Genomic DNA, 13,810 nt, shown 5'->3' with positions numbered 1-13,810 from the left:
GACATCAGGGAGGAGCAGGCAGGTGATGGCAGAGTGAGAGCAAGCACGAGAATTCCTCCCAGTCTAGTGAGAAGGAATGTGGACTTTTCAGTGTGAAGGCCAAGCAGGGTGGGTGGAGGAAAACCAGAAATGGCATCTTCCTGAAAGTGTCCCGGCTTCCTTGAAGGGGATGCACGGTCTGAATTAAAAGGAAAGCGAGACTTGCAAGGAGAACTGTGGCTGACAAATCCATCTCTTTCACAAGCCTCCATTTACCACACACATCTGCAACAGAATCGATTCAACTTCTCACTCCTGTTGAAACCCGAGTTTAAAACATGTGCATAATATTGCACCAATCCACAAGTGGTACATAATTATCCAGTAGACATTAGAAATTATAACTTAGAAAATGGAAGGAAAAATCAATCACTTACTGTATCTCAATACCCACAAGTCTTAAAGCTCCAGTCTTAATTGATGTTCTTCCTAATATTTTTTTTCAAAGTAATTTATTTCAAAACTGCCACATGTGCTGTTTGGCTAATATTTTCTGCCTGTCAGTTCCACTTTTCATGCCATTAAGTAACTTTCCCTGAATTATGTAGGCCATAACAAAATGTATGAATTCTGATCTATTTATTTAATCCCTCACCATTGGGCATTGGGTAGGTTTCAACTTTAACGGTATAAGCAGCATAATGGTGGACATCTTCACAGCTACCTTTGAGATCCTCCAGCTTTTTAGAAGTGTAACTGCTCAATCAAAAGGCATGAGTAACTTGGAGTCTGTCATCAATGAAGCTGAGTGATTGAAAGAAGCAGAAGTCTGCCTTTTTTTTTTTCACTCTTACCATAGGAACGTCCTTTGCCCACTAGATTGTGAACTCCATCTTTGTTTTGAATGAAATGCAAGGCAGATGCTCTTACACAGGCCTCGGCTGTTTCTGTCAAGAGAAATATAAATTTCCTTTAATCTCCTTAGCATTTCACCCAAAACCTGTACAGCCTACAGCAGGTTGCTTGATATCTTTTTTTTGGAAACACTTTTATTCTGGAAGAACTGTTGATAAAAGGTTAATAAGAGAAGCCCATTGGATGAACGTCTACGGCAGAGTGTGTCTTAGGATGTTTTAGCTCAGCTGTTGGTCAGACCTCTCTGCAGAGCTGAGGGGCTTTATTTGGAGCAGATCAGTTTTAAATTGCATTTTGTATTACATAAAGCACGTTTGTGAAGCGCGGGTATGTTCTTTCCTTCACCCAGAATGGCTCATCATCTTGGCATCCCTCCTGGCACTGGCTCTGATTCTCGCCGTTTGCATTGCTGTCAACAGTAGGAGAAGGTAAGAGAGAGTTCTCCACAGATCCCATGAAGCTTAAGAAGGAAGACCAAAGTGTGGATATTCTGGTCCTTCTTAGATAGGCTACAAAATACCCATGGGAGGAAATACAGAGACAAAGTGTGGAGCAGAAGCTGAAGGAAAGACCATCTAGAGACTGCCCCACCTGGGGATCCATCCCATATACAGTTACCAAACTCAGACACTATCATGGATGCCAACAAGTACTAACTGACAGGAGCCTGATATAGCTGTTTCCAGAGAGGCCCTGCCAGTGCCTGACAAATACAGAGGGGGATGCTCTCAGCCAACCATTCAACTGAGCATGGAAACCCCAATGGAGGAGTTAGAGGAAGGACTGAAGGAGCTGAAGGGGTTTACAGCCCCATAGGAGGAGCAACAATATGAACCAACCAGAACCCCTAGAGCTCCCAGGGACTAACCCACCAACCAAAGAGTACACATGGAGGGACCCATGGCTCCAACCACATGGGTATCAGAGGACGATCTGGTAGGACATCAGTGAGAAGAGAGGCCCTTGGACCCGTGAAGGCTCATTGCCCCAGGGTAGGGGAATGCCGGGTCAGGAAAGTGGGAGTATGTGGTTTAGTGAGCAGGGCGAGGGGGATGGGTTAGGGGGTTTTCGGAGGGAAAACAAGGAAAGGGGATATCATTTGAAATGTAAATAAAGAAAATATCTAATTAAAAAAAGAGAGAGAGAGTGTTCCCCTTGCAGTGGTCCACTTTGAAGGGCATTGTGGAACTTGGGTTTTATATCTGTGTTGCTCAGACTGTAGTCCTTGTAACTGGTAACCTTGGTACCCTGGAGCTTGTCAGGCATGTAGGATTTCTTGCCTGACACCAGATTTCCTGCACCAGAGCCTACCCTTTACCAAGATCCCAAGGAGTCCTGCCCATATCATAGTTTAAGAAGTCCTTCTCTGCCCATTCTTTAGAAAAATAAGACATCTATGATGATTTGGAACATCTCCTTTAACTAGTGGTTGAGTTTTCCTGTTCCTAAATTTTTCATGGTTAAACCCTATGGTGACTATCAGGTAGAAGTTATTAAATAGTTCACTGGAAAGACACATAAAGTATATACTCAGCCATTGGCTCATTAAACAAATATTAACTAAGTTTTTTCAAGGCTTAAAATATTGTATAACAAATCAAGAACTGGTCTTCTTCCTTTGACCATTGGAAGCTTATGGAACCTTCTAGAATCTTTGCCCAAAATTGGCGGGGGCTTTTTTTGTTGCTTGTTTTTCTTTAAGAATGTTAGTTTGTGTTTTGTGAAAGATTCAGTGGAAGGAACTCAGGGCATTGCCTAGGGAAATCTTACTTACAGTGAGGTCTATGAAGCACTAATAAACTAGGCCAGAGAATCTGTTCAGTACCAGAGAAAGGACAAATGGGCTGTCTTCACATCCTTGAAACCCCTCTCTTCCTCAGTAACAAAGGCTCTGTATTCTGAAAGTCATTTACATAGTGTGCATATTTAATTAATTTATAATCAGCCTCTCATTAGAGTGCCACCCAAAGTAAAATGCAGAACAAAAGTTAGTAACTCTAGCACCAGGAGATGGAAACTTTCAGCCAGGTCACTCAAAAAAAAAAAAAAATCTAAGTCTAAATTCCTTCCAGACATTTTAAAGATGCATTGTTTTTTTCCTAAGTGTCTGCTGCAGACATTAAGCTTTCTGTGAATATCCCTTGGGATTGCCTGTTGGAAGGTTGGAGTCTTCTTGCTTAACTGGGCTGCCTTTGCTGTGCCTTTAAATCACCTTGCAGGCCCCAAATGCTTCAGATTCTGAGACATCAGGAGAGAAATATATACTTTGTTGTTGCTGTTCAGAAACAATAAGTACTATTTCCAGTGGCCTGCACAGTCTCTGATGGGCTTCTCATCATCCCTAGAAAACAATAACACTTTTCTACAGTGCTTTAATTCGTGAAAGTGCTCACTCAAATCATGGTTGCTGCTCCCTACGCCTTTGAGGGTGTAAGAACAATATTAGTTATGAGTGCTGACCACCCATGGAACAAAAACTGGGGAAAATCTGAGAGACCTCCTATGGGCTCCTACAATTAGATGAAAACAAATATGGGAGTTGGGAAAGCCCTTGAAAGAGCTTTTATTCTTCCTATTGGCATCCCTGTTTTCTCTTGGATTATTTTTGCTCAATTAAATATGAATTTCCTTTTGTTTGGAATCAGCCTTTGATTTCAGGCCCTAGAATATGTCACATGTACAGTCCATAAGCTTTGCAGATGTCACCATGGAGATGTCCCAAATGCTGTTGGCGTTGGGGCCCCTCCTTCAGCAACTCAGCTGTCCTGGAGAGCAGTCGGAATCTGCACATTGTAGCATCTTATCCCTCATGGCTCCCTGTCTCCTCAGCAGGAGAGAAAGGACCTCATGGCCTCCTCTCCCCTTGTCCCCAGGCCAGCCATTACCCTAGCAACCCACAAACAGGGACAGGCAGAACCTGGCTGAGCCAGCCTCTCCCTGGGAAAGCAGCTTCACGGACTCCATAAATTATTGTGTCCTGATTTGATAATTGAAAACAGATTTGCCACACTGTTGAAAAGTGGTTAAGGACCACATGGGCTCCTTAATGTGTGTTGTATTCCTAAAGCTAATAGCCCATGGGCCCCTTAATGTGTGCTGTGTTCCTATAGCCCATCTCTAATCCTGTTAGAAGGCAGGAGCCTTTCTGTTTTGAGCACTGCATTTAAGAAAGATATGGAACCCTATTTTCATCAAAGAAAGTTTGGTCCAGAGGGGATCCATTTATTCAGCAAGCATCTTTTGCAGGCATCTATGGCTGCTAGCATTAATGAGGAAGGAGAGAAAATGAAGAGCATGCCTTTTTTCTAAAGCAGTCTTGAGGTTTAGATGTATGGAGGCCTAAGGCTGGCTGCCAGCCGGGAAGATCTGTTAGTAATGTATTGCTATGCACAAATGAGGGCCTGAGATTCATGGCCCCAGAACCCACGTAAAAAGCTGGTCATGATGGTGTGATCTCATAATCCCAGCACTGGGGAAACAGAGGCAAGAGTTTCTCCCTGGAGCTTGCTGGCCAGTTTAGTGAAATTAGTGAGCTCCAGATTCAGTGAGGAAAAATCTGTTTCAATAAAGAAGATGGAGAGTGACTCAGAAAGACACCCAACATTGACCTTTGGCCTCCATGTTCACATGTGCCTAGGGGGCCAATAAACCTAAATGTATGCATGAGTACACACACACACACACACACACACACACACACACACACAGAGAGAGAGAGAGAGAGAGAGAGAGAGCGCTGTCATTGAGGACACTTTTGGTGCTCATTGAATCAGAGGTGGCATTAGCCACAGATACTTACTCCCAGCACTTCTTTTGCAAAGTTCTCTGCGAGTCAGCATCTGAATGGTCCTCATGGGGAGGAGTATCCAAGAGATGGCTCAGCAATTGTAAGCACTGCCTGCCCTTGAGGCGGACCCATGTACAGCTCCCAGAACCCACATGGTGGCTCACAAACACCTGTAACTTTAGGACCATACATCTACCACCCTCCTCTGGATTCTGAGGGCACCTGGAAAACATATGGTACATAGATACATGCAGGCAAAGCATCCATGCATATAAAATAAAAATAAACAATCATTTTTTGGAAAAACACTGATGTGGGGTGGGGCTTCATGATTTCCTCAACTTTTCTCACCCTTGGCATGATCCACACCAGTTCTCTGATGCTTTCATGAAACCAGGGGCCTGAATTTAAGCTTTCTGTGCTCCCCATAAGAGCAAGTTGCATCAGGAGCCAGTTGGGTTGGTAGATATTGGATGAGGCCCAATAGTAGCAGCCCTTAGGCGCCTTTCCCTTGAAGAATTTATCTGATGTGTCTGGAAAGGAGAAAAGCCACAGGGGGCTTGCCAAAGAAGGCTTCAGAACTCTGGACTGGTCTCAAAAGACTTTATACTGGCTGTGAGGAGCGGGTCACATCAACCTCCCCTTTCATGAGAATCGTGGTATTGTTAGGGAACCTTTCCTAGTCATAAATCTCCATGATTTGGTTAGGTTTTTCTTCTGTTGGGTAGTAGTCAAGCTTTGTCTGACCTGTGCTCGCTTGAACTGGTTCTGTGTCCTAGAACAGTGCTATCCATGAGACTTCCTCCAGGGGTGATCATGGTCCACGTCTACTCTCTAAGCTACAATCATAGTGACTTTAAACTTATTCTATCATAGAGTAAGACGTTTCCCCTCAGGAAAAAAAAATATTTAGAAATAATATGAGCTGAAAAAAGGGCATGTAATAGCACATGGGTTTGGAGATGCCCAGGTTGCACATCACTAGAGAAAAAAGCAGCATAGCAACACATTTTTTTGGGCGCTTGGAGGTAGCTAGAGTGTTAATCATAAGGATGCGTTTGTTAAAGCAAATTTTAAGAAGTGAATTTTAAATGTTCTTTGTTTAAATTTAACTGCACATAAGACTGGGCATAGCAGTACACCCCTGTAACCCTAGAAGCTAAAGCTGGAGAATCATGGGTTTGAAGCCAGCCTAGCTGCATAGCAAGACCCCTGTCTTAAAGTCAACAGGTCAAACAAAGAAAGAAAGAAATAGTCACATGTGGCTGGTGGCTACTGTATCGGCCAGCACATCCCTAGTACAAATGAATTCATAAACATCTGAAAGGATTTGGGGATTAAAAAAAAGCCATAAAATCAATGCCAAGTTTTTCGTCTAAATAGAGATAAATTCCAGGATGCCTCTGGTTTACAAACACCTCTTCAGCACCCATCTTCTGTCCTGAAAACTATAACTAAGGGAAAGGAAAAATATCAGAATAGTCTTTAAAATAGACTTAAAAGTGCTTATTAAATGGCCAGAACACTTGATATCGTACTGTTTCTTAGACTAATCCTAAGTTAATCTTCTTGAAGGAACATAGACCGATAGTAAAGACAGAAATCTAGAGGTCAGTGGGTCAACACAATGGACCTGTCTGCTATTACATACTTTCAAATCAGTTCCTTCATTTAGAAAAAATGTTCTTAAGCTGGGTTGTAACCCCTTTAGAAATTGAATGACCCTTTCATAGGGCTTGCCTAAGACATCCTGCATATTAGATAAATATCTAATATTATGATTCATAATAATATTATGAGCCAAGTTATTAGCTCATATTATTATTAGCAAAATTAGCCAGGCGGTGGTGGGTCACGCCTGTAATCCCAGCACTCTGGGAGGCAGAGGCAGGCAGATTTCTGAGCTTGAAGCCAGCCTGGTCTACAGAGTGAGTTCCAGGACAGCCAAGGCTATACAAAGAAACCCTGTCTCGAAAAAAGCAAATCCAAAAAAAACAAACAAAAAACAAAAAACAACAACAACAAAAAAAAACCTAAAAAAAAAAAAAAAAAAAAACGACCAAACAAAAAGAACAGTAGCAAAATTACATTATGAAGTAATGAAGTAGTAACAGAAATAGCTTTATGGTTGAAGGTTACCACAACATGGGAAACTGTATTAAAAGGTTAAGAATGACCAATTTAGAGGAACAGCGTTAATCTAGCCCTGCCTGTATGAATAGACATATTTTTATCCTTAAAAAGCACCTTGCTGTGTTTTATCCTACCTCTCAACAATCTGGTTGATAAACAAGTGGGACTTAGACTAGGCAAGTTTCCTCTAAGAACACAGGCGGTGTCACCTGAGAGTTTGGAATAATACAGGCAGTGTTTGCCTCCAGCTTTGGAGTTATCTTGCCAATGCATAGAGGAAAGCAGGTGGTGTGCTGGGGTTGTTAGCCTGATCTCTGGCAGCTCTAACAAGCAGGCTTTGCCACCCATTCTCAGTAGACCAGTTAAACAGGTAAGACAGTGCAAAGCAAAGAAAGAGGAGGTAGACAACAGGACCATTGGGAAGAGGAATAAATAAAGATAGACCTTGACAATCCTTCCCCCAAATCCATCTCCAGAGTCCAGACATGAAGTATAAATAGAGGATAAGATGTTTGTACAACTAAGCAATTCCGGTGACGGCAAGACCCCACCCATCATTGACCCAGTATTGTGTGGGCCCCAGGCTCTCTAGCATGGCAGCCGTTAAAGCTGTGGGAAAGATGTGAAATCTCTTTCACAAAGATAAGGTCACCCTCTGGCTTGCACCAAGATTCAGTTTTATCTTCTCCCAAGTATGATATCCTTAGGAAATTCTAATTTCTTGGTGTCCCTTGTTTCAATGGTCTGATAGCCCAAAGGAGGGGAACAAAATTCTCTATAAGGTGCCATCATTCCTGTGAGGACAGTTGCAGTGAAAGCAGGGAGAGAAACCATTAGAGTTCATGTCACTTGGCTTCCATTCTATTAACTACAATCTGCACTTGAATGCTTATTGTATTCCACCTTCTCTTCTGATCATCCAAGGCCTTAGTTTGTTCAATCCACAATATTCATAAAAGTAATAAATAGCAGCAGTAGACTGTCTATTGAATTCCGGCCATCCTGTGGGGTTGACAGTCCTAACAGCCTGATTTCACAAGCACATAAACTGAGGCTCAAAGAAGTCAAGTGAGTTGCGTCAGGCTACACTGCTGCACTGAGCGTTTGAAAGCTCTGTGCCTCATCCTAAGTGAGGTAACCCAATCACAAAAGAATACACACGGAATGCAATCTCTGATAAGTGGATATTAATTAACCCAGAAGCCCTGAATACCCAAGGCACAAATTGCATAACAAATGACTCCCATGAAGAAGTATGGAGAGGGTCCTGATCCTGGAAAGGATTGATCTAGCATTGGAAGGGAATATAAAGACAGAGAAAAAGGAGGGAGGTGATTAGAGAAGGGATGGAGAAAAAAAGGTTTATGGGACATATGGGGAGGGAGGATCCAGGAAAGGAGAAATCATTTGGAATGTAAACAAAGAATATAGAAAATAAAAATATGTAAAAAAAAATACATTTAGGATATAATTGAAAAAAAAAAAGAAAGAAAGAAAGCTCTGTGCCACGCACCCTGCTGTCTGACTGCATCTTCCTGGTTTTCCCAGACATCATTTATTTCACAGTTGAAACATCTTCCCTTCCACCCTTCCACCCTTCCCCACACCTATGCTAGACGATACAGGATCTGCTTCCTGCTGAGACAGGATATTTTTTACTTCCCCAAACAAGAGGTTGAAGTTTGTGGGCTTGGCAGTCTTACAGGGAAGAGCTTATGATCACAAATAATAGACATTTTGTCTCTAGAGTTCAAATTATCCAACAGCAAAGAGTACTGTTCCAGTTTGATACTGTTTCCAAACCTCCAGCATTGGCAGAACCAGGCAGAGCACAGCGACTTAATCCTGAAACTCGAGATCTGAGTACGGTCTCACTCATTCTTACTTATGAGACCCCCCAAGCAAGCCTTAAAAGTGCCCTGGCCCTCATTTCCCACTGCTGTAAAATGGGAGCGATTGCCACTTTAATGAGGATCATAGCAACTTCTTGTACTTTGCCTAGAGTTAATCATGCACTTGGTAAGTGTTCATCCTTTCCCCTCCTCATAGCTGTGAAGCTGGAAGACTTGGCTTCCATTAGCCTAACCTAACTGCTACATGCACAGCTACAATCAGGTTTGAACAAAGAGAAAGCTTTGAATCAGGCTGGGAGGGGACAGGCAGTGCCATCCGAATCACAAGGGCAAGATCAGAGTCACACTTTACCATAGAAGTCCTTCTCCTGCCTTAGAATCTTGAGTCACATTGCTAAGAAACCTTAAAGTGGCACAAATGGCTTATCTTCTGTTGATATCAAATGTCCTGTTGCAGGTCTACGTGGAAATTAATCAACCGTGGGAAGAAAAAAATCAATATGGCCTTGTCCTTCTAGACTACTGTTGCTTTCTTATTCCCCATACACCACAGTAAGACTGACAAAGCAACGCAGTGTTGACTGAAAGAGGAAGTAGCAGAACTTTCTTGAGTACACAGATCAAAATGATTTACAATCATAGTCGTCATGGTTTATCTGAGGCTGCGGAACTATAATGCTCCAGAGGCAAACATTTGCACTGCACGGGGAAGGAGAATTGGGGCTCCACAGTCAGAGGAATCAGGGTCTGAATCCTCACTCTTTCATTGCCGGTTGACTAACTTAGAAAGACTGTTGGATTTTCATGCCCCTGAAAGTTTCTTCAGCTCTAAAGGGGCTAGGGTGTAATAATACCTTTGGGTTTCTACACTCTTGCTTCTCAAAGGCTGCAGCAGAAGCCTCTGCAGTGTGGTGGTTTATTGTTTGTAGTTCTAAAAAAAAACAGAGACTGAATTTAGAGTGGTGATTCTCTATATGGAATCTCGACCCCTTTGGGAGAGGGCATCGAATGACTCATGGGGGACACATGTCAGATATCCTACATACCAGATATTTACATTACAATATGCAATAGTAGCAAAATTACAGTTATGAAGGAGCAATGAAAATAATTTAATGGTTGAGGTCACCTCAACGTGGTAGGCTGTTATTAAAGGGTTGCAGCATTAGGAAGGTTGGGAACCCTGACCTCAAGCACCATGCACACTAGGCAAGTCCTCTTCCACTGAGCTATATCCTAAGACCTCTTTGCCTTCTTGAGAATGGGTTTTATTGGTGTGCATCCTGGCTATCCAGGATGATCTCGAACTTGATTTTTGTAGTCTAGGAAGGCCTTGAACTTGTGATCTTCCTGTCTCCAGAGTAGCTGCAAATATAGGCTGTTAAACTTCAGATTCTGGACCCCAGCTCTTGATCGTTCTGATTTTTTTCTTCAGTAGAGTAGATTTCTAATTTCCACATCTGAGAAATTCCCTTTTGATGCTAGACAAGGGAATCTCACTTTAAGGAGTGGTGGAATCAGGAAGATAAAGTAGAGAAAATACCATGCTCAGTTCTTGCCACATAAGGAGACCATGCTAAACTGTAGTGATGATCATCATGATATCCCCAGTTATACTGGTCATGATGACAATTGTTGGTTGGTTGGTTGATTTCTGCACCCTTTCTCATATGATGTTTTTAAAAACCATCAGGTGTGGGCAGAAGAAAAAGCTGGTGATCAACAGTGGCAATGGAACAGTGGAGGACAGGAAACCAAGTGAACTCAATGGGGATGCCAGCAAGTCTCAGGAAATGGTGCATTTGGTGAACAAGGAACCATCAGAGACTCCGGACCAGTTCATGACAGCTGACGAGACCCGGAATCTGCAGAGTGTGGACATGAAGATTGGGGTTTAGTGCCTACACCATTAACTTGAAAAGACACCACAATTGGACACATGTCATTACTGGGAGCTGGGACCCTTAACAGATGCAATGTGCTACTGATTATTTTTATTGGGGATTCTTTTTAGCATAAAATTTTCTATTCCTGTTTTACTTTCTTTTTTTTTTTTTAGAGTCTGTTCCAAGTTTTGAAAATAGCATTGCTTTCTGAAACTAGGGCCCAAAGTATACTCCATTAAGAATTTGACTCTTCCAGTTCCTTCCTAGAGGCCTTGCATTACCAGGGTATGCTATCATAGGCTTCTACCAAATGCATATTCTTGGTCCTTATTGAACCTTATTCCTACCTAAAGTCCCAGGAAACATCCACCAGCTAAGGATTTTCCCCAGAACTTAGATTGGTCTCTGGGAGGAAATTTGAATGGGTCCATATTGCCTCTCCAGTAGTCCAGTCCTTCGGCATCACTTTCCAGTGGGGGTGGGAGATCAGGTGTACTGGTTACACACACTCTTTATAGACTCCCTTCTGCTGGAAAATGTTCAGATGCTTCTGAGAGATCCCCAAAGGGTGACGCTATTTATCTTTAGTAAGCTATTTATCTTTGTTTTTGAAATATCAAACCCTGGAGGTCCTTTGTTCAGTGTGACTTTTTTTTTTTATTTTGTTTTGTTTTTTTTTTTTTTTAGGTTACTTTGTCAGAAGCATAACAGGGTATAAGTTGGTTTATAATAAATACCTGTCCATCTTCCATCTTGACCCATTGTGCTGTGATCCTTCAGTTTCTAAACTAGCAAAGTCTGAGTTTAGCACATCAGTATGGCCTTAGTATGGTCCTCCTAAACTCATGTTAGAGCATCTGTGCCCGGCTTGGGTTCACCCAGCTGAATCTAATAGAAGACTAAGGACAGGAGCACTGTTTTCATTCTAGGCTATCAAAGGGGTTTCTCTCTTGTTCAAGAATCTTAATTGAGAGTAGGAGATCTTCAGTCCCTTTTGTACTTTGGTGCCCACCCTTTTCTAGTTCTTAAAGAACACATTAAGTTTTTATATCTTAAAACTTTTGTGGTCCTGTACCATAGCGACTGATATTATTAGTGATTTCACAAAACAGCATGGTGGGGACTTGTGACACCTTATCATAAAAGGAGAAGCCAACAGAAATGAAAGTGTAGACAGCCAGCGGTAGATTGGCATAAGGAAGTGTGATGTACAACCCCATCTCACTCTTGCCATGGCTGTGTTTGCTGATGCTTTCATAAGCCAATTGGTACTTAGAATCAGTTCTCCAGGAAATCCCTCAAAAAGCCACAGCACTGCCCACCGCTGGAATCTTATCCCCAGATACGCATGTTTATGGTTTAGCAAAAGGAGAATGCTCTCACCCTCTAACCTCATAGTTTTCACATACTGAGCAAGTGTTTATTCATCTGCCAGGATGTTGTATTGCTCCTGGATCTTCCTAGGTATCTTGTAGAAGATACTAAATCTATAAAATGAGGCTGTCTCTAAAATGGAACTTCATTTCTAAGTTTCCAATTCTTACTGTTGACTAAATTTATGTGTTTAGTAGGTTTTTTTTTTTTCAAATAAAAACAAAAAAAAAAGGAGAAAAGTTTTGCACCTGAGTCAGGTGTGAGTTTATATCAAGAGTGGATGTGAAGGTTTTATTTAAAGGAGATCTACAGACTTTCTGACACTCACTGCAAGTCTCAGTTCTCCTTACTCACATTCCTGCCTCCCTCCTTGCCTGTCCAGCTCTCCCCCAGGGCCCTGGCTTTCACAGACTTTCTTTCTCTTTGTCTGTGAATACTATTAGCCAGTTCAATACTTAGACACCTGGTTTTCCTATTCAAATAGACACTAGATGATCCTTTGCTATTCTCCACTGATATTAGAATGCTCCCTGTCCTTAGAGCTATCCTGGCCTACCACACCCACAGCAGGCTCCCTGGGGATCTTGAACCTGTATGCAGCAAGGCACTCTGGGATTGGGCATAAAAGGGCTTTGTCAAGCTCTCAATGATCCCTTGATGCCCGTTGAAGGCACAAGAAGAGTCATGCAAGACTCAGAACTAGAGATGATTCTCCACCTATTCTAGAAACATCCATTAGTTGGGTTGTGGTAGGATATTGTTTGCCATAGTGGCGATGATTCTGGTAGCACCATCTGACTTTGTGTTACTACTACCAATGACTTGCCAGGTGATATGAGCTAAGTCACTGAACTGGGGTCTTGTTAATAAAAATAATGGGTTGGAATTTAGTAATTTTGTAAAGTATTAGGAATACTTAAAGTGTTTTCTTACCATCAATTCTAATCTCTTGTCTATTCTGAAGGCTTTCCTTTAGTTTGCCTTGGGTAAAAATCAAATCAGGTGAAAGATACTTTCATGTCTATATTTTGTATGTTATAGATAGATAAAATGGATGTTTCCAGAAGAACCTTTAAAAAGCTTTATATTGACACCCATAACACCAAGAAGTGGTTGGGTTGTTTTTTTTTTTATTTTTATTTTTATTTTTTAGCTAAAATCCATCCAAGAGTGTCATAGCAAAGTAAAAGAAAAGTAAAATGTCTTCTTTGGAAAAGTAAAATGTTAATAAGTAAAGGATTGCCCACTGTGATGTCCTGTGTCTTTGTATAAATTTGAAAAGCATTGACTTTTCAAACATAGCCAATTGCTAGGCATGTACAATGCGTTTTTCTATTGTTCCTTTGATTTTTCAGAGACTACCCTCTCCTTTTCTAGTTTTTGTATATTTATTAATTGACTTATAATAATGAGGAAAACATGATGTGTATATTACCCAATTGAAAGTGTGTATTGGAAAATATTAAAAGGTCATAAGAAATGGAACCCAGGGTCTTTGCTGTGAAGGGCCTGGGACATGGACAGGGGCAGAAGGTGATTGTCTAGATATCTGAATAATATGGAAGAAGTCAGAGGTAGCTGGCATAACGTTTCTTTATTTTGTTTTCTTCTTTTCTAGACCCCTTATTTTTCTTTTGTGTTTTGTTTTGTTTGTTTGAAACAGATCTCAGAGAGCTCAGGCTGGTACTGAACTCACTATGTAGCTGAAAATAATCTTGAGCCCTTTCTTTCCCTTTTCCATGTGTGTGTATATGTGTGTGTGTGTGTGTGTGTGTAGCACATATGTGTGCATGCATTTGCATGTATATAGAAACACATGCAGGAGTATGTTCCATATGCATATAGAAACCCGAGGTTGATATCAGAAGTCTTCCTTGATGGCT

General features: G+C 41.6%; 1 protein-coding gene across 3 annotated transcripts in view; it reads left to right on the top strand.

The window, feature by feature from the left end:
• Positions 1-13,412, top strand: part of Cd44 (CD44 molecule (Indian blood group)) — an 88,531-nt gene extending 75,119 nt beyond the window's left edge. For all 3 annotated transcript variants that reach the window (XM_052183093.1, XM_052183091.1, XM_052183092.1), the window contains 2 exons: positions 1,244-1,322; positions 10,361-13,412. In XM_052183093.1, the coding sequence (XP_052039053.1) occupies positions 1,244-1,322; positions 10,361-10,565 (284 nt within the window). In that variant the 3' untranslated portion in view covers positions 10,566-13,412. The remainder of the gene's footprint in view (positions 1-1,243; positions 1,323-10,360) is intronic.
• Positions 13,413-13,810: the final 398 nt, after the last annotated feature.

The sequence above is a fragment of the Apodemus sylvaticus genome, chromosome 5, assembly GCF_947179515.1.
Source record: "Apodemus sylvaticus chromosome 5, mApoSyl1.1, whole genome shotgun sequence".
In the NCBI taxonomy this organism is placed as follows: Eukaryota; Metazoa; Chordata; class Mammalia; order Rodentia; family Muridae; genus Apodemus; species Apodemus sylvaticus.
The sequence above is the reverse complement of the archived record's forward strand: the minus strand, read 5'-3'. Positions and strand labels throughout refer to the sequence as shown.